This window comes from Streptopelia decaocto (assembly GCF_964273445.1).
Source record: "Streptopelia decaocto genome assembly, chromosome: 1".
NCBI lineage: Eukaryota > Metazoa > Chordata > Aves > Columbiformes > Columbidae > Streptopelia > Streptopelia decaocto.
In genome coordinates this window covers 207,476,030-207,497,891 of record NC_138663.1, presented here as the reverse complement: position 1 = coordinate 207,497,891, position 21,862 = coordinate 207,476,030, and the positions used below count along the sequence as shown (strand labels likewise).

At 43.0% G+C, this 21,862-nt stretch overlaps 1 protein-coding gene across 1 annotated transcript in view; it reads right to left on the bottom strand.

The window, feature by feature from the left end:
• The window catches only part of TENM4 (teneurin transmembrane protein 4), a 653,831-nt gene that overhangs the window by 183,045 nt on the left and 448,924 nt on the right, over window positions 1–21,862 (bottom strand). The window contains exon 12 of the mRNA XM_082052895.1: window positions 18,184–18,394. Within this exon, the coding sequence (XP_081909021.1) occupies window positions 18,184–18,394 (211 nt within the window). The remainder of the gene's footprint in view (window positions 1–18,183; window positions 18,395–21,862) is intronic.

Sequence of the window (21,862 nt, the reverse complement as noted above, 5' to 3'; positions counted from 1 at the left end):
TCTGAGAAGTGATGAAGATTCATCTTTGGCTCAAAGCTCCTCCAAAGCAGCTCAAAAAGTTATTTCCATAAAGGAAATGTTAAATGAATCTGCTTTTTCTCTTTTTTTTCTCATGAACTCAAGGCTAATGAGAAAAAACAAGGCTCATGACTTGGGCCTGTGAACAACAGTTGTAAGAGTTGTGCGTGCAATACATTTCAAACTCAACAAGAGGAGGTGGGCAACAGAAATTGGGGAGTCATGATGGGGGAATCCTAGGAAGAATGAAGAATCAAATGGACAAATATTCAGAAACAAGAACTTAGCCAAATTATTGTCTAATGAGGCTTAGATGATAGAAGAGAGCAAACTCTAACTAAGTTAGTGATACAAAGGAAATGTCTGTCTTTTAAGTATATCCACAGTAAACACTGCTATGGAGGTGAGAAACTGTCAATCGACAAATAAAAACAGGTCACTGCAGTTATGGCTGGGTTCTAGTCTCCATTCCACAATTTACTTGTAAGCTGCTACATGTAATTATAAGGCTATTTTCCAATATATACAAAATTCCATATGGTGTTTTATGAATAGTGCCATGGGAACTGCTTTAGAGAATCACGAGAATGTTTTGTTTTGTTTTCTCTAATTGTTAAAGTTCACTGTGAGACCATAGACAATTCTTTTTTAGAAAGAGATATATGTTCTCTGCTTTCTGTCTGACTCCCACAGCTCTCTCTTGGCTTCCAAATCTCTGAAGTGATCTGATTGACACCAGCTGGGAAGGACAAAGATTATTCATTGGAGCCAGTGGATGATGCATGATGCTTTCATATGGTTTTACTGTTGTGTCCAAGGGGAACATTGGAAATGCAGCTCCCATACCACATCCCAACAACCAACAACAGCAGCAGCAAACTTCCCTAAAGCAAACAAATCATACTGGGGACAGACCTGCAAAATTTGAGGCGGTGTGGCTTGTAAGGGGGGCTGGAGAAGCTTGCGTATGGAAGCAATTGTCCTGCCAGCTACAAAATTGAATTAGCGACTGAAAAAACAAGTAATTTCCTGAGTAAATAATATAAACATCCAGCTCTTCTCTGAGAGAAGGAGCAAATGATAGAATGAGACACACCGCCTTCAGATCCATGTTGTCTCCTTTTGGAGAATGGTACAGAAATGACAGAGTTACTCCCTACACTAATCCAGGCTACCAACCCAGGAAAAGGAGGATGCACCCAAGTGCTTCTAGATACATAGAAATGAGAGATGGAAAATATTCACTACATGAGAAAGCTTACACTTCTCCAAGAGCAAAACTCTTCTTCTGAAGTGCTCTTTAAAGTCCTTCCCGCTCAAGAGCTTTAATTATCAAAGCAGAGAAAGAAACAGCTCATAGTTTGGAGCAAACCAGCTTTACCTCATGCACCACGTTGACTTCCAGCTGCTGAGGATACTTTGGGATTTTTGCCATTTGTTTCAGGGGACTTTTTTTCAGTACGAGCAATCTCACAGCTGGCAGATTTTGAGGGAAACTTGGCTGAAACCTTTATCTCATTGCTTGTTTTCCTGCTGCTGTCACTCCTTGCCCTGAGATGCTACAAACTGGCGCGATCCTGCCTGTAGCCTTAGTAAGACTTGACACTACACTGTCTTGCATTTAAGGATATCACAGAATCACAGAATCACAGAATGTCAGGGGTTGGAAGGGACCTGGAAAGCTCATCCAGTGCAATCCCCCCATGGAGCAGGAACACCCAGATGAGGTTACACAGGAAGGTGTCCAGGCGGGTTGGAATGTCTGCAGAGAAGGAGACTCCACAACCTCCCTGGGCAGCCTGGGCCAGGCTCTGCCACCCTCACTGAGAAGAAGTTTCTTCTCAAATTTAAGTGGAACCTCTTGTGTTCCAGTTTGAACCCAGTGCCCCTTGTCCTATCATTGGTTGTCACCAAGAAGAGCCTGGCTCCATCCTCATGACACTCACCCTTTATATATTTGTAAACATTAATGAGGTCACCCCTCAGTCTCCTCTTCTCCAGCTCCAGAGCCCCAGCTCCCTCAGCCTTTCCTCACACGGGAGATGCTCCACTCCCTTCAGCATCTTTGTTGCCCTATTAATAGAATAATTTTGGATGGAAGAGACCCTCAAGATCGAGTCCGAACCATAACCTAACACTGGCATGAAACCATGTCCCTAAGAACCTCATCTATACAGCTTTTAATCAAGTTCACTAGGAAATAGCTAATTGTTACCATTCCCATTTGGTTTTTAGGATGGAAATCTGAGGTACAGACAAATACACCGACTGCTTCATATCATAAAGCGACTCATCTGACAGCGACAAGGCTCCCAGGCTAATGGGCTGCTCAGGGGAGCACTTTGCTGCTGACAAAAAGCCCCGCGAAAGCCAGCTCTGCTGTGGTGAGCTCTATAAAGAGCCAGCTTACAATTAGCTACATGAATTATAATACCTTTATCCAGATGAAATGCAATAAACATATTAAGGAGGCAGACAAATTGTTAGACTCTCAATAGACTCCTCTTTTATATACTCACCATGATTGTTGGTCAGCAGTACTTTAACAGTATTTCCGCCTTATTTATTTACTATGCAACATTCAACTTAATAGCTTGTTTCTATATCTTTGGGCCAGAGGCCAAGGCAGATGTTTGCCTGACACTAAATCCTATTAGAGGCTGCAGTAACACAATTGTGTGTTAAAGATAAATATTTTATAGGCTACACTTGCCACCAAACCTCATAATTCCCTGGGCATTTAGAGGCAACTCTCTATTGGCAAAGAAAAAAGAGTTATCTAGCTGGCAATTGAAGGCAGTAGCTTTTCTGAGAGTTAATAAGTACCAGGACTACTTTCTAATAACTGATTGAATGCCATTCATTGCAGCGATTCTATGAATTCAAATGTAACCTTTTCCTTCAATAACCTCAATGAGTTGTGCTGGAACTTGTAGTGTTTGGTGTCAGAAACATGCAGGAATAGAGCTGCAGTAAAATAATTATACTTTGATGAATCAATGTTAATCTCAGTTTCTCGAATCAAGGTTTACAGAAATTGAAACCAATGAGAATGGTCAATATTGGAAGGGAGATGCAAAGAGAAGAGCTGGGATTTTTAGTTCGCCTCACTGTTTGGCCTCTTCAACTAGTAGACACAAGAAATGGCCTCAAAATCTTCTGCACTGTAGTGGTGAGGAGATATATGAAGCTGCTGAGCCTGAGATACATTGCAACACCCAACCCAGAGAGATGCGGTATATGTACTGATTGGGGTAATAAAGGTGCTTCCTTTTTCTTATAAATGTCAACTCTCTGTATACAAAGACACATTAATTAAAAGAAAAAAAATTAAAAAGGTAAATTAAAAAAAATAGTGGAGGTAAATCAAATATTTAGAGGAGAATTTTTTACTGTATAAAATAAATATGTGTAATTATTTTCACACTGAAAGAAATTCCTTTTGACTGTCCTCTGACTTATCTTCTGCCTCATCATGCTGCCCTGGCTAAAGAAGATGCTTTGCTGGGAGGGAGCAGGGCAGCAGGTAGTTAGATTCCATGGTTTATATCGAACCTTGAAATCTTCTGTGTGAGCAAAAGGGCCATGAGGAGTACAGAGCATCCCTCTCACCCTACAATGAATTACATCCCATGGGAGGGTGACGGGACACCACATTACACAGAATCACACAGAATGTCAGGGATTGGAAGGGACCTGGAAAGCTCATCCAGTGCAATCCCCCCATGGAGCAGGAACACCCAGATGAGGTTACACAGGAAGGTGTCCAGGCGGGTTGGAATGTCTGCAGAGAAGGAGACTCCACAACCTCCCTGGGCAGCCTGGGCCAGGCTCTGGCACCCTCACTGACAAGAAGTTTCTTCTCAAATTTAAGTGGAACCTCCTGCGTTGCAGTTTGTACCCATTACCCCTTGTCCTATCATTGGTTGTCACCGAGAAGAGCCTGGCTCCATCCTCCTGACACTCACCCTTTATATATCTGTAAACATTAATGAGGTCACCCCTCAGTCTCCTCTTCTCCAGCTCCAGAGCCCCAGCTCCCTCAGCCTTTCCTCACACGGGAGATGCTCCACTCCCTTCAGCATCTTTGTTGCCCTGCGCTGGACTCTCTCCAGCAGTTCCCTGTCCTGCTGGAACTGAGGGGCCACAACTGGACACAATATTCCAGGTGTGGTCTCCCCAGGGCAGAGCAGAGGGGCAGGAGAACCTCTCTGACCTACTGACCACCCCCTTCTCATCCACCCCAGGTACCATTGGCCTTCCTGGCCACAAGGGCCCAGTGCTGGCTCATGGTCATCCTGTTGTTCCCAGGACCCCCAGGTCCCTTATTCCACCTTATTCTCTGTGTCTGCACCAGAGCAACCTGAGCAAGCCACGTATTATTTCTCCTCGACCTGCTTGGCCAGGATGAAGCTGTCACCTACAAGCTCGTTGCAAGAACATCTCACCTGCACAAAAATGCTCCCTGTCACTGCCTCGACTATGTTAGCAATAATTTTAATAAGAAGTCAGGCAATAGAACATGAAAGGCAAAGAAGATTCTGAAGCTCTGTGAACACATTTAATTTACTTCCCAGTTGCAGAGCTTGCAGTCTTGTTTATTTTTCAAAGAAATGATGCTACCTGATTGAATTTCACTGCAGGGTAGACAGGATTCTAAGCCTAGAGAACTGTCACTTGCCCTTGTAATTGTGATAACAATGCCAAGGGAGACGTGGAGGTGAGAGGGGCTAAAACAGGTTTCAGAGATATTGAAACATCAGATTTGACATTACGAGCCAAAAAAGTGGGGAAAAAAAGCCTTAGAAACAAAGGAAACGTGGAAACGCTGGGTCTGGTTTTCTCTTGCTCCTCCTCTTCCTTCCCCAGCTGAAGTTTTAAAGGGCTGATTCCTTCTTGCGGTACATCCTCACCTGCTGAGATGTCGATTTTTCTGCTTCATTTGTGTTTTATAGGCTTTTACATTTGTACTTCGAACAATCCACACCTGGCAGCCGGGGACGTGAGAGTCTTGACGGGATCACGGAAACTCAGTCATTATTTCTGAGTGCTGTTTCACAACTTCCCCTTCGGTAGGACACCCAGTGTGGTGCTGATGCTGCTAACGCCACTTGACGTTATGCCAGATTTTGATTATTTTATTGTTTTTTTGCTTTTTCTGAAGGCTGGGAGGTCTGTTTTAATTAAAGATCCATTTGTATAACCCTGTTCTGCTCTCATATCCCAGTGGATAACCTTTGCATGTAGGTATCCTGATGCTATATTATGAAAAGGGCAACAGCCAGGCAATCCTTCAAACAGCTCCTTAAACCACTCCTGATTCTGGAAAGTCAGAGTGAAACACAGTAATCACAGTATCCAATTGTCTGCCGTCCTTCCCACACTATTTTTCTGTAAGAACGTCAAAAAAACAAACAAAAAAGTCATTTGCAATGGCCGACAGCAAATACTTGCTGTCGTACTGACAGCAAATACCAGCACTAATTCTAGAGGTTGGATCATTTTAAAAGGTGATGGTGAAGCACAAAAGATTTGCCATTCAGGATCAGTTTGCGTTGCTTATTGAAACCGTCAAGAGGTGTCGAGTTTGTCAAATTTGACAGTATCTCACGTGAGCACATTTTCCATTGAGATGTCTGCACTTTTGCTTCTAGGCCTGGCTTAAGATACATCTCCAGGTACTCGAAGGGCTCTCAGCACAATGTCAGTCTTTCTCACACTATTTCAAGCACATTCGTCTCCAAGCGCAGCTGGAAATACTACAAATCCAGCTTTTTTGCACATTATTTTTGAACTCCTGTTCTACAGAAACAGGGACCAAGTGGGAATAGTTCGAGGAGTAAATAAAGAGAACAAAGCCGACCATTTCAGAAGCCTGCACCACATTTGGTCTGAATTTGGTTACACTTTATCTCACTGATTCGTTCCTTTCTCTTACTGCTGCCTTTTTAAGAAGAAATCTTTCCAGTGCAGAATGCCTTATAATCTAAAGCTATCAGATGGTTGGAAGCATAAGGTACAATGGGATTTCAAAACCACTTAGCACTCATACACAGACTCTGCTCTATGTATACCAGCATTTAAGTTAATGCTAAAATCTCCTTTGACTTCACCAAGTTTTAGAAAATCTTGCTAATGCATTTCTGCTGTTCATAGGGATATACAGGGAATGCTGTTTTCTTCCCTGAGAACGTGAGCAATGTTAAAAGCATGAAAGGGTCTATGAAATACAGTTCTTATGGAATCACACACTGACCATCTGAAAAAAAAAAACCCTCTGTTCTAAATCACTTGAAATGTGATCACAGATGTCAGCTGGGGAAAAAAATATCAGTGAATGATTTTAAACAAAGAGTAACTGTGGGGCTGAATTCCTCTTTCTGCAATGCAGCTTCTAAGCAAAATAACACTTTAATGCCATATTTGTAACAAACATATGACAAAACTGTGGAGATCCAGAAAGACGCCTTGCAAGCATTTATTTTCCTCCTAGTTTTCCCTTTTTTTGCAGCTGGAATATTTTTAAACCTGGATTCCACTCCAGTAAATGAAACTCTCATATCCCAAATTTGCCCAAGGGACTGTGAAGAAGTTTTTTGTTGTTCCGTCTCACTCTCATAAATTGTTACAAACTAATACAGGCAACAACAATTATTCACCCTTCAGGGTTCAAGTTCTAGAGCTGCACTAGCAAGTGGGAAGTTACTTCACATTCAGTACATTACAATTTCTGCTCCTGTAGCTCCGGGCAAGGCTAAACCTGGCCTTGAGTTTCATTTTAAATGATGTTGTAAGTTGGTGTATTCTAGGGGAAAAAAAAAAACAAAAACAAACCAAACCGTTCCTGCATACACATACAGAGAGGACCTCAAACATGGTCACTGGTGAGACCACATCTGGAATATTGTGTCCAGTTGTGGCCCCTCAGTTCCAGAAGGACAGGGAACTGCTGGAGAGAGTCCAGCGCAGGGCAACAAAGATGCTGAAGGGAGTGGAGCATCTCCCGTGTGAGGAAAGGCTGAGGGAGCTGGGGCTCTGGAGCTGGAGAAGAGGAGACCGAGGGGTGACCTCATTCATGGTTACAGATATATAAAGGGTGAGTGTCAGGAGGATGGAGCCAGGCTCTTCTCGGTGACAACCAATGATAGGACAAGGGGCAATGGGTACAAACTGGAACGCAAGAGGTTCCACTTAAATTTGAGAAGAAACTTCTTCTCAGTGAGGGTGGCAGAGCCTGGCCCAGGCTGCCCAGGGAGGTTGTGGAGTCTCCTTCTCTGCAGACATTCCAACCCGCCTGGACACCTTCCTGTGTAACCTCATCTGGGTGTTCCTGCTCCATGGGGGGATTGCACTGGATGAGCTTTCCAGGTCCCTTCCAACCCCTGACATTCTGTGATTCTGCAATTCATGGCTCTGGTTCTGCCTCTGGAGAACTCACGGCACAAACTTGGTCAAATCGTGTTCCTTTTCAGGGCCTCCAGCAGGCCATCAGTTTAACATAATTTATTTAACTGTTTTTTTTTCTGAGATTCTTGTAGCATTTAGATAAAGAAAGAAGGCACGCATCTAATACTTCTAACACAGAGACCAGCCATTATCATTTAAAAACTCAACATTTGCCAGGAGATACTGTACATGTAGTCATTACAACTTAAAAGAATGAATCCTGCCAGCCATTGCTAGCCTAAAGATATGTAAATCCTTTCAGTTTTAGGTCAGTCTGCTCCTCTAACAAAGATAAGAGTGACTTGCAAAGCACCTAATCAGAAACTACAGACACTACTGACCTTGCAGCCTCAGACATTTTGAAGCCTGTGCTATTAGTTTTGTTTTAACACAGATCTCGAGATCTGGATAAAGTGTCCTTTAGGTGAATGTTGCTTATTATACACTAAAATGATTATGTAGCCAGTATGCAAATGTGTAACTGATTGGCTCCTTAGGACTGCCCTGAATGTGATAAGATCTTGTATATAATGGCTGTTACTTTTCCTTCTGGTGCGTTGGCTTCATTCCAGCATCCAGGCTTGCGCAACCCTGTACTAAACAATATCTCGTCTCTGTGTGCTAAATTTGGCTCATTTAATTGCACGCTGGGTAACAAAACCCTGTTTTTGGGACAACATACAATGTTCTTCCCATCCCACCCGGCCCCCTGTGAAAGTGGAGATTGCTCCAGTAACTCGGGCTTCTGTTCTCTTTTGTGGTCAATTAAATGTATACACGTACATACAATTTAATACAATCTTTTGGAAAATTAAGTCTTAAAAAAGACTTTTGTTCTAGTACAGAAAGGGTTCTCCTTTTTTTTTTTGCCAAACCGGACGGGTAACTCCCACAACCTTATTTCTGTGCGTTAGCAGGGGAGCTTTCATGGAAAGAAAAATCTGCACAGAGCTGGTAATAGGACACAGGAATAAAACAAGCTGTGCTTACATTAGGCTGCAGTCTGGGGTGCATGGAAAGAGCTATATACAAAAGTGTAAAAACGAAAACCATATGCACTGTTTTACACATCTCTCCAGAAACCCTCAACTAGCACTATATGCCGTGTTATTAATGCAGAATTCTGCTGTTGGGAAAAAGTCAAACTGAAAAAGGGGGAAAGAAATAACAGAAAGAAAGAAAAAGGCTTTAACTTCACTATTAAATAAACCTTTTCTTGACCCTAAAACTAAAGTAATTACCCCAATCAATAAGCCTTTTGTACAAGCTCTGTCAGATCAAGAGAACTTGCCTGCCTGCAAACAACACACTGACAAGCAAGTTCAAGGCTACCAGCCCATGTAAGTACAGATGCAGGCAAAGCTGTTCAAAAAAGACAAATCTACCTTCATTTTTCTACCGCTTCAAAGCATGATCGAAACCAGACAACATCTGGATCATTAAAGACATTCAGACACCGAACTTCTACTGAGATAAGTACTTATTGGCATCCAAGCAATCTTTACAAACATGGCTTAATTTCTTCTTTCGTACGACAATATAAATGAATGTTTGTATCTGCTTATTTATTGTTCTCTACAAATTATCACTTGTAATTGTAAGATCTATTGAAAGAGAAGTGTACATACACAAAACAAAATAGCAATTAAAAAAAGCTCAAGTGTAATATTTAATACATTATTTCACCTTTGCTTTAAAGTTAAGCCAGCTTTGCCCACTGTAATTTTCTACTACTAGCTTTTACTCATCAATGAAGAGATACACTCTATATGGTAAGAGCAGCTGTGGAAGTTTTTATAGCCAAATACCTGACCTTTACAGACTTATTGTTTAATTATCTTTGAGATGTGTCCCCAATTTCTCCTTTATTAGAGATGCCTTAAGCTTTCAACAGAAAAATCCTGAAATAATGATTTTGCCTGTAATTATGGCTTGGGAAGCAGGGTTATTATGTAAGAATTGTTTCAGACACTTGCAGAGAGAAGAAAGGTCACCACAAATAACATCTACATTTGAAACAATTGGTCTGACTTCAAGTCTGCAGCTCAGCAGAAGTCGGCAGAAAGCTGCAAGGTAACATTTAGAGAACAGTGCGCTATAGGATCATGGACATTGCTGACTGAAGCTGAAGGGGATTTAAGAACCAGGAGCAATGTTTGATCTGTTGGGAGTCATCTGAAAGGGCAGACAGGGAGATAAACTTCAACACTGGGACACGCTCATCGCCTTGGCTCACATCACTGGGAAATGAGGCTGATCACCAGTTCTGGGCAAAAAGCCGAAAAGATTAAGGGGGCATTGATAAAGCTATTGCTGACTTCCAGGGGCTGAAGTTTTTAGGGTAGTATCACTATTAATCTAAAAACATCATCACTGTTTTACCAAGAATTGTCAACGAAAATCTCTGGCCACGGGGAGTGCAAACCAACGTGAAAAATTTCACCTTGTCACAGCCCTCTTTCCATTTCCAGACCCAGGCGCAGGCTGTATTTGCTTTTTTATTAAGCCCTATAAAGCAAACAGATTAGATTTACACACAGGCTGGATGAAAAAGTGAAATCTCATCGAGCACACAACTGCACCTGCTTGTAGAGGGGAATTCTTGCAGCTCATAGAAAGCTCAAGCAGAGGGAGTTTGCTGCACATTTCCATCTCCCCAGGTGATGCCTCCCCTATCAGCTGGGCTGGATTGACCCAGGAGGGAGATGGTAAAGTCCTGTCTTCTTGCCATCCTTATGCATGGATTAATTCAGCTTTCACCGATGGACCTTAGGTCCTGTGGCCAGTTGGATGTTTAGTAGAAGACACCTTGAACTTACTTTGTGGATAAATGCAAGTTTCCAATCAAACAGACCTGTCAACCTAATGACATCCATGAGACCAAATTCGGAAGGGGAAGCAAAAAAAAAACCCAACTAACACAGACTGACAGGGAATCATAAATTCCCTTTTTGCCTCCTGCTTGAATCAAGTGACTGTGTCTTTCCTAAATACTACCTGAGACCTACAAGCTTTACCAGAGAAGCTGCGTAAGAGCTGAACGCAGGAACCAACGCATCAAAAAAAGAGGTGGTGGCAACAATTAGCTTGGAGAAGAGGAGACTGAGGGGTGACCTCATTAATGTTTACAAATATATAAAGGGTGAGTGTCAGGAGGATGGAGCCAGGCTCTTCTCGGGGACAACCAATGATAGGACAAGGAGTAATGGGTTCAAACTGGAACACAGGAGGTTCCACTTAAATTTGAGAAGAAACTTCTTCCCAGAGAGGGTGCCAGAGCCTGGCCCAGGCTGCCCAGGGAGGTTGTGGAGTCTCCTTCTCTGCAGACATTCCAACCCGCCTGGACACCTTCCTGTGTAACCTCATCTGGGCGTTCCTGCTCCGGCGGGGGGATTGGACTGAATGAGCTTTCCAGGTCCCTTCCAATCCCTGACATTCTGTGATTCTGTGAACAAGAGGGTAATCAAAAAAGGCACCGACCATCTGATCGAGTGTCTGTCATTAAGGGCTTGTAATGGGACACAGAGAGCTGAAGGCAAAAACCTATTTGCAGAGCATGCAAAGCTCTGCTCTTATTTTGCAGGAGAGAGATCAATAACGTCAAAAATGAAGTTGTAATTTTCCTCCCTGCCATGTTCTCATATGCTGCTGTATTGCTTCTTCTGTGCAGAGCAAGGAAAAGGTTGTGAGTCTGGGAAGGAACAGGCTACTAATGAATTACCAGCAGAAGGTTACCACAAGGTGAAAGTGCTCAGAAATCCCTCTGTGAAACAGGACAAGGGCTAAGTTGACCATACTCATGCAATAGCTAAGAGCAACACTTGTAGCAACTCAGCACTTTCATAGAGCATCTGGAGTCCCATAAACAGTTAAAAGGGTCCTGATTCAGCGAAGCACTCGCTAAACTTTCATCCTCTTTTGTTGGGTATAGCCCAAGAAGCTCAGAAAAGGTCACTGGGATATTAAAATCACTTTTTCTCATTCAGGGACCTGAAGATCTAGTTGTACATGGGGGAGTTCTAAGTCAAGTAACTCAGGCATTAAGGAGGTAAAAGAAAGTGTAAGCCAGAAGAGATCGCACCCCCTGTTAGTCTGCACACTCTTCTGACTCCTCAGTATTTACATTAAACAAATTTAGACTTTTCCAGACATTAGCAAAACAAGTGTAAATAATGTGAATGGCTTCAAGACTGTAAGAGGATCACACTTCTGCATCCTCTCTGAATTGGAAGTTAAAAGAGTTTAAGTTATCCTACACAAAGGCAGTAAAAAGGGAAGCAAATCTGAGTTACTCAGGCTCTTCCTTTCCCAAGAACAAGCTAAACACAAAGGCATTTTCACTCACAGCTAAGGCAGAGTCATTCTTGCCACCTCTAACCCAAGGAGGGTTCCCAGTCCCACACTTGCACCTGTGCCCTGTAATTTCTTCTCTCTAAGCTCAGTCCTACCATGAAGTTCTCCTCTTTTGTCCCCTTCTCATGTGTGAACTGCTGTTCTGGGGACTGTACAGGGGTGAGTTATATTTTTGGGTATTGCAGTCAGGGAGCTTGCCTTTTGCTGTATATTGCAAAGTGCTGTAGGTGCTGGCAGTCCCTTATAAATAACACAACCAGCTCACTTTGCACTTTGATGGAGGAAAACTGCTCACAGTAGCCATAGAATCATTTTGGTTGGAAGAGACCCTCAAGATCATAGAGTCCAACCATTAACTCAACAGTCTCACTACCCCATGTCCCTAAGAACCTCATCTCTGTGTCTGTCCAACCCCTCCAGGGATGGTGACTCCAGCACTGCCCTGGGCAGCCTGTCCCAATGCCCGACAGCCCTTTGGGGAAGAAATTGTTCCCAAGATCCAACCTCAACCTCCCCTGGCGCAACTTGAGGCCGTCTCCTCTGCTCCTGTTGCTTGTTCCTGGGGAGCAGAGCCCGACCCCCCCTGGCTCCAAGCTCCTTTCAGGCAGTTCAGAGATCAGAAGGTCTCCCCTCAGCTCCTGTTCTCCAGCTGAACCCCCCAGGTCCCTCAGCCGCTCCCATCACACTTGTGCTCCAGCCCCTTCCCCAGCTCCGTTCCCTTTTCTCAACTTGCTCCAGCACCTCACACCTTTCTTGGTGTGAGGGACCCAAAACTGACTGCGGTATTTTAGGTGCAGCCTCACCAGTGCCAAGTATAATTTTCTTTAGGGATAGCAGAGAGGGCAGGAGGAACAATGGTCATTGTCTTAAGTGTTGTCTGTTGCAGAAGATAAAAGTGAGATAAAACCTTGCATCCTATTATGGCTGTTCTCCATGTGATTCCTGTTGCTTGTTGGGTGATGTCCTGGTAAACAGAGACGATCTTGTCTCACCAACAGCTGCCTTGGCTTTGCTTTTGGATTTCTCAGTGGCCCTGCACAGCCCGGCTTGCCTGAGCTCAGCACTAACAGCTGCTGGAAGACACTTTCTGACTCTGTAGAAGCTGTTTTCAGGCTCTCAGATGTTTCTTGCTTCCATCAAGCAGATTTTTGGCCAACATCTCTGTCTCAGATGTGCTGATTCCAGCTGATTCCTCAGCCTACTATTTTGCTCCATCTATACAAGATTGCTCTGAATAAATTACCATTCTCAGGCAGAGGTGAATCCACAAGGTGCTTTTCAGAGACGTGTTTCTATTAGAAATTTCACAAAGTGCCAGCAATGTCATTTACAAAAAGGTTAATTTATTATTGAAAGACCTTGATTGTCCATTCCTTTATAATGTCTTGCATCGTAATTCAGAGGAATGGGATATAAAAATGCTATTAAAAGATGAAAAGTTTCCTAGAATGATCTTTCTTTCCCTCCACCTGAACTGCCTGTATTATGCACAAGTATAAGCTCTGACAGGCATTAGGATGCTGTATTCTCCCCAGGTTTACATGCAGTGGCATGTAGCGGGCACATTTTTTATATCACCCAACTCTTTAGTGATGATGATTCACTATCCTTTTAGAAAACTGTCATCTCCTGCCCTCAAAATCAGTGCTAATGTTCCTGAGTGGATTTAGTTATAGCTACATCGGATTCTAAAACCGTGTGATGGACAGCCTCACAATTTATGAAGTTAACTGTATGTTATCAAACTGGGAATACAGATGCTTTTTTCCATTTTTTTTTCTGCTTTTTTTTTCTAGAATAATAGAAGCTACATCATTCCAGACAAGCACTGCACAGTAATTGCAGTTGATATTGTCATGCAGAGCCTGCAATGATTTTACTGGCTCTGAAAAGTTCAGTCTGTTGGAACTTAGGAGATATACATGGAAAATCAGCCCTCTTTGCATTCAACGTGTTTATTGCTGATGTGAAAGCTCCAATCCTTTACTCAGATGAGTCCGCACTCACGGGTGAGGTTTGCCAGAAGAAATAACTGCACAGTTTGGCTTTATGAACTTACCATCATGATCTGCAGGGCTCTGCAGAGGGATCTGGATAGACTGAAAACATGGGCCCATTCCAATGGGATGAAGTTCAACAAGGCCAAGTGCCGGGTCCTGCACTTTGGCCACAACAACCCCCTGCAGTGCTACAGAGTGGCTGGAGAGCAGTCAGGCAGAAAGGGACCTGGGGGGACTAATGGACAGGAAGCTCAACATGAGCCAACAGTGTGCCCAGGTGGCCAAGAAGGCCAATGGTATCCTGTCCTGTATCAAAAATAGCGTGGTCAGCAGGACAAGGGCAGTGATCCTTCCCCTGTACTCTGCATTGGTGAGGCCACACCTGCAGTATTGTGTTCAGTTCTGGGCCCCTCAGTTCAGGAAAGACATCGAAGTGCTGGAGCGGGTCCAGAGAAGAGCAACAAGACTGGTGAAGGGACTTGAGCACAAGCCCTATGGGGAGAGGCTGAGGGAGCTGGGCTTGTTTAGTCTGGAGAAGAGGAGGCTTAGAGGTGAGCTCAGCACTCTCTGGACCTACCTGAAGGGCAGTTCTAGCCAGGTGGGGATTGGTCTCTTCTCCCAGGCAGTCAGCAATAGGACAAGTGGGCATGGGCTTCAACTCTGCCAGGGGAAATTTAGGCTGGATATTAGAAAGAAATTCTTTACGGAAAGGGTGGTCAGGCATTGGAATGGCTGCCCAGGGAGGTGCTGGACTCAACGGCCCTGGAGGCTTTTAAACTGGGATTGGACATGGCACTTAGTGCCATGATCTAGTCAACGGACTGGAGTTGGACCAAGGGTTGGACTTGATGATCACTGAGGTCTTTTCCAACCCAGACGATTCTGTGATTCTGTGATTGCCATTATCCATTTTGTGTTTCCTACTATTACTCATGATTATTAATTAATGCTTAATGCATTTTCCCAGCAGTACCACCACCTCTCTGGGGAAATGTCACGTTTTGCATGGTGAGCAGCTGAAGATAAGCCTGGGCTGGGTCGGAATTTACACATCAATCAGAATTCTGGAGTTCCAGGTTGCTGGTCGTCTTCTCAGATCACCAGATCCTACTTCATCCTGCATCACAGTTGTACTTTTCAAACGCACTCTCACTGCAATCCCTATGTCAGCGCAATAATAAAGGCGGGTTTTTCTCCGTGTTGCCACCACAGAAATCAAATTAAATGGCAGCCTGCCTCTGAAAGTCAACACAACTCCTCTGGAGGTTCCTCACCCCACACAGATAGATCTAAGGCTGCCGTCACGTGTGACCTGATTTATTTGTTTGGCATTGCAATTTTACACCCTGGTTCATAAACACTGTGTCAGGTTGCTGTATCCTCTTTACCCTGGCACCGAGGAAAATTATAACACCACAGTACTACAGTATTTATAGGCTTAAAACCCAGCAGTCGTGTCTTGCCAGACCTCATGAATACACTAGAAAGGTTCTGAAGCATTACAGTACATTTATTCAGATTTTTATTTTTTTTTTTTAAACAAGCTGCTGAAATCTAGACTAACAAGAAAGGTACCGACTTGACAAGTCTATTACATTTTTTAGAGTACTTAGAAAAATGCTGCACTTCTCTGGCCAAATTCTAGGCAAGAAGCCACATCTTCCTATCTAAAATTTTTGCTTATCTCAAGTGCGTTTCAAAGTGTGTAGCTTGTACTTAAACAGTTTTTCCTGTACACTAGAGATAAGTGTTGATATACAGCTGCCAGTGGGCAAAGTGATCCCCGCACACGGAGCAAAGCTCTCTTGTATAACAAAAGAAAACATCCTTGCATTGAAACACAGAATGATTCAAGGTCAACAGGGGATATATGGAATATATCACAGAATCACAGAATCACAGAATGTCAGGGATTGGAAGGATTCAGTCCAATCCCCCTGCCGGAGCAGGAACACCCAGATGAGGTTACACAGGAAGGTGTCCAGGCGGGTTGGAATGTCTGCACAGAAGGAGACTCCACAACCTCCCTGGGCAGCCTGGGCCAGGCTCTGGCACCCTCACCATGAAGAAGTTTCTTCTCAAATTTAAGTGGAACTTCTTGTGTTCCAGTTTGAATCCATTATCCCTTGTCCTATCACTGGTTGTCACCGAGAAGAGCCTGGCTCCATCCTCCTGACACTCCCCCTTTCCATATTGATCCCCATGAATGAGTCACCCCTCAATCTCCTCTTCTCCAGCTCCAGAGCCCCAGCTCCCTCAGCCATTCCTCACACAGGAGATGCTCCACTCCCTTCAGCATCTTTGTTGCCCTGCGCTGGACTCTCTCCAGCAGTTCCCTGTCCTGCTGGAACTGAGGGGCCACAACTGGACAGAATATTCCAGGTGTGGTCTCACCAGGGCAGAGCAGAGGGGCAGGAGAACCTCTCTGACCTACTGACCACCCGCCTTCTAATCCACCCAAGGATATTCCCCAACTTATACTGGAACCTGGGGTTGTTCCTGCCCAGATCCAAGACTCTACACTTGCCCTTGTTCTATTTCATTAAATTTTTCCCATACCAACTCTCCAGCCTGTCCAGGTCTCTGATGGCAGCACAGCCTCTGGTGTGTCAGCCACTCCTCCCAGCTTGGTGTCACCAGCAAACTTGCTGACAGTCACTCTATTCCCTCATCCAAGTTGTTGATGAATATATTGAATAATACCGGCCCCAGTACTGACCCCTGAGGCACTGCACTAGATACAGGTATCATGGACTATATATCATGGACTGTTCTGTTTATCATGTGGTCATGAAGGTACATAAACAAAAAAAACAGGATTGCCTTAAAGACAATCTGACATGCTTCTCCCACACACCACTCCCCTACTGTCCAAAGGCAAATTAAGAATGTTTTCTTTCTTATTTTTTTTCTTTGCCTACGTATGTGCCATGAGGCCAAAAGAAATGTCTGTCTACTACACTTAGCATCACTTTGGAAACAAGAACAACTAGTGACTGCTTTAAAAATGTTTTCTGCTCTGAAAGCCTTACTGATTTTCCTGTGATGGGATACTTTAAATGGAAGAAATCCTTAGACAAGGAAAAAAGTCCCTTTCATCGAATACCTGGAGGTTCTTCTGGGCAGAAGGTGGCCAGTGTAAGCAAAAACTTAAACTGCTAAACTTTACTAAATGGAAGTAAATCCACATTCTATACAGCAAGACTTCAATTTCCCAAGCTAACATGCAGCTATTTCTGGTGTTGCTTAATGGCGAGCAGGACTGAACATCTGCATTTCCAGGTTTTAAATTTAACACAAGAGTATTATAGCAGTGTTTCCACTTCTGCATTAGATAAAATTTAGCGCTAAAATGGAATATTTGGATCTTAATGACTTCGCTTTAATAAGACTTAAACTTTTAATTAACCTGCCAAGACAAATTACAGCCCATAGCTCTTAGGTAACTATTGCAGACAGCTGAGAATCAACACCAATGCCTCTTCTGGGAGAGGGATTAATGGAAGCTTTGGAATAAATCTGCTTTTTTCAGCAAAGAAAAGAAGCCCATTAAACAATCACTGTGGCTAGAAGAAAGCTGAGTGCTAGTTATATGGAGCAATCTTTAAATCACAACCAAATGAATTTGAGCACGTGAATGGTTTCAGCAGATCAGTCAAATTTAAAACTAAATATTATTGAATCTGCGACAGATTCTGATATTTACAGGGTGAAGGAAGAATACTCGGTGTGCTGGACTGTCAAGCAGCCCACAGGCAGCATCTTTTCCTTCTTGGACAGCAACAAGTCGGTGCCTGTGCACAGAACTGGCAGGGCACTCTACTGCCAGAGAAGCTGAAAGGCCTTTTAAATTAATTTGTTCTTAAGAAATCTCAGCTTCTTTCTGTTAGCAAGAAGAAACAGAGATTCCTGTTATTGTGGTTCCTCCTCCTAAGCCTTGCAGTGCTCTTTATTGGTGTTTTAACCCCGGTTCTCTGCCTGAACTCCAACTTGAGTAATTTTGATGGTGCTCAAAGGCAGGACTGCCACAGAAAAGTGTTGCATGGTGCTGCTTCAATCATTCCTGTTCCAGAAAGAGAAAAAAACCCCAACCAACCAAAAAAACTAAATAAAAATAAGATCAAGGGAAGAAAATAAAGCAGAGAATGTTAAGCTTGTTATCCATCTTTGGCCCCGGGTAGAATCTTGTTAAGGATATAGTTACTGAAAAGGCTTACAAAATACTTAGGAGATATGTAGGGCCCAACAATATTCAGCTCATTGCTATATACAATCCCTTACAAACATTCTCTCATTTGAGTACGTGCATTAATACTTGGCCTCAAGGCATATTTAGGAGTTCAAGAATAATCCAGGAAATCCTTACCAATAGCAGTCGTAAGAAAAGAAACCACTTCCGACTCCTTGCCGTCATTGTAGAAGGCCAGATGCCATATTCCTGAATCTAAATACTGGATGAAGCCCGTCTCGTGGCTGGACAAGGGCACGAAAGCTCTGTGTTGCCGCTGAGGTCCTTCTAAGCTTCTCGCCTCCTGCGTCAGTAGACGTCTTCCATCAAGGAGCTCGACAAAGTCAAACTGCAACACAAAAAAGAGTGATGTCTGTGCATATTTCAGGCTTCCTCGAGCTTAGTCTCTCGCTCCAGGTCTACAGAAGCATCATAAACAGGATTTTCTCTGGTAATTCAAGTACGTTCCTGGACCACCTGCAAGCAATCATTTTGGAAATAGCTAGGATATGAATGTATTTCTCTGTAATTACATGAATCAAGAAATCATCTTTATTTAGAACGCGACTTGGGGCATATTGACCCTGCTGATGTGTTCTCATTCTGCAGAAATGAGAAAAACATGAGGTAGGTCCAGGGACCATGACTAAATTGCACCATAAGCATGATGATAAGAAGCTGATTTGTTAGCTTCTTTGTGTCTTGGCTAATAAGGAAAATAGAGAGAAAAACATATCTAGCCTAACCGGGTTGTTTGCCAGAGTTGCTACAGGTCACCAAGGAAAAGATAAGAGGCATCTGAAAGTAAATTCTGGTAGAGGTTTTGCAGAAGTATTTTGCTTAGCCAGCAAGGATTTTATCTGAAAGCAATAGCAAAAAGTGGTTAAAAGATCAGAGAAGATAAAGATCAAAAAGAAATTAAGCAATTTATAAAAGTCCTATTTAGGAGGGTGCTTTTGGAAGTTTTCCTCAAAAGGACATATTTATTTATTGCCAGGGTAACTTCCGCTGAACAATTGCTTTGATTTTGCTACTAGTATTGCAACTGCCTATGGTTCCCTCTTTAAATAACTTTACACTGACTTTCTACGATAATTGTATTTTGTCTGGTAATATATTAATGGGAAGAGCCAGATAAAGCCAAGCAGACATCACAAATGTTAAGTGAACCTTATCTAATCTGACTTTTATTGTGTGTTTAAGTGAACTGGACACCTTGGGAGCGGAATCCAGCAGCTGGGGCACTGCCCAGATTTTCCATTCCCTGACTCATTTGGCTTTGCTTCTCTAATCCAGTTGGTCAAATAAGCTCGTAGTTTTTGGCAGGAAGGAGGAAAACAGGCAGAAATAGCAACAACACTTATTTTTGTACCCGTAAATGCTGCTGCACTGAATGGTTGCTGAGTGTTGGCTGAGTGTGGCAACAATATTTAGGCTTCTTATCCCTTTTGACTTTACTGTAACAAACTTCTTTTATATTATTGTCTGGTACGGTCTTCAAAGTCAACCAAGATAAGGACCTGATGACAAGTTCTTTTCCTCTGCAGTCATTGCTAAGTTAAAAAAAATCAAAAGTGTTTATTCCCAACAATGTTTTGAGAAATAAGCTATATATGATGTAGCTTGCACATGAAATGATGAAATTTTTCCATAGAGTATTTTAATTACTGTATTTGTAATTATCTATTTACAAGAAATAAGCTTTAAGCCTTGCTTTTTTTCCATATTTAAGTATATATATTTCCCCAACTTGGTGCTGAAGAGTCTTTTGAGAATGTAAAAGCTGGCACACCTGCAAAGGTCATTCCTTTGGGCATCTATCCAAGTCCATAGAATCATAGAATGTCCTGAGCTGGAAGGGACCCACAAGGATCATCGAGTCCAACTCCTGTCCCTGCACAGGACAACCCCACAGTTCACACCAGGTGTCTGAGGGCTTTAGCTTTGTCAAAGACAAAAGACATTTAAAAAAAATGCAATGTAAATACAAAGTATAAAAATATATAGAGCAAAAACATAAAATAAAAAAATGTCATATAAACTCTAAAAATATATAAGTAAAAAATACAAGTTTCTGTTCTGAAAAGATACGATGATTTAGTGATTTTCAGTTAATGATGATACTAGTGAGAGGTTGGTTTGAACGACAGTGTGTGAGCCAGGTATCTGCAGACCCTCTGAGGATGAGCTCTTGTCCAGGCTGATTCCCCATGGGCTCTCAGCACGGCCATGACTGACAGCTGAGAAGGACAGAGGATGTCACAGGGTTGTTTGGTTGCTGGGAATGTCTCAAAGGGGTTGAGTCTGACCAAGGAACACATTGGCCAGGTCTAAAGAACAAGTTCAAACCAGTAAAAGAAAAACCTGTGTATTTCCATTTCTATTTTGGGGCATGATGGGACAGATTGAGTAGATCTTGGAAAGGCACAGGTACGTGTAGACACCACTGCTAAAGTCCATCTCAGTTTGAATTAGTTTTCTAGAATCACTGGATTGCAATTAAAGAAACAGACAGTTCTAGAATGCAATCTGCCTCATCCTAAAGTTGATATCTAAGAAATGTCCTGTGGATTGTGCCCTAAGGACATCCATAAGGCCACCAGCATCCTGACATGCATCAGCACTGGTGTGGCCAGCAGGCCCAGGGCAGTGACCGTCCCTGTGCTGGGACCTGGGGAGGCCAAACCTCGAATCCTGGGGGCAGTTTTGGGCCCCTCACACCAAGAAAGGCCTTGAGGTGCTGGAGCAAGTTGAGAGAAGGGAACGGAGCTGGTGAGGGGCTGGAGCACAAGTGTGATGGGAGCGGCTGAGGGTCCTGGGGGGTTCAGCTGGAGAACAGGAGCTGAGGGGAGACCTTCTGATCTCTGAACTGCCTGAAAGGAGCTTGGAGCCAGGGGGGGTTGGGCTCTGCTCCCCAGGAACAAGCGCCAGGACCAGAGGAAACAGCCTCAAGTTGCGCCAGGGGAGGTTGAGGTTGGATGTGGGGAACAATTTCTTCCCCAAAGGGCTGTGGGGCATTGGAACAGGCTGCCCAGGGCAGTGCTGGAGTCACCATCCCTGAAGGGGTTGGACAGACACAGAGATGAGGTTCTTAGGGACATGGGTTAGTACCAGAGTTGGGTTAATGTTTGGACTTGATGATCTTGAGCAATCAAGATGATTCTATGATTTCTTGCTCCATACTACATATTAAAGCTTAGTGACATGAAAACAACTTCAAGGCACCCAGCTATGCTGAGCTCCTGTTTTTATGGTCCAATCTGGGTTGGGTTTATTTGGGCTTTCCTGCCAAAAGTGAAAGTTTATTTTTTATAAATGTTTGCAAGATGCTGCTGTGGATGTTGATGACTTTGCAAAATTACTAGTTACTATTTGTAAATATTAATTGAACCACAAACGGACTGCGCTTTATTGCAATCTGATACATTCAGAGATTTTTAATATGCAGTTAAAGTTATTGCAAGCAAGGAAATGGTAGATAAAATACCATGTTAATAAATTGAAATTGTACAAATGGAAAAATACCTCCCACAGGCTGTGATGGCCAATCCCTGAAATTTATGATTTAACAAAATTTGGCCTAGGTTAAAACGAGTTTAAAAAATGATTTGATCTAGAAAGATAAAATCTAATAGACCATAATAAAATTCTGTAACTTTTATTATTATTTGTTGAGATGAATGAAAAGAAATACCTTTAGCTAACAGCGAACTATGTTACGCTCCTGCAGGCTCTGTTTCTACCACTAAAGAAATGTGGAGCTTACACTTTCTTCTTTCTTATTAGTGTCCATGGTTGTTGGCAGCCTCGACTATAA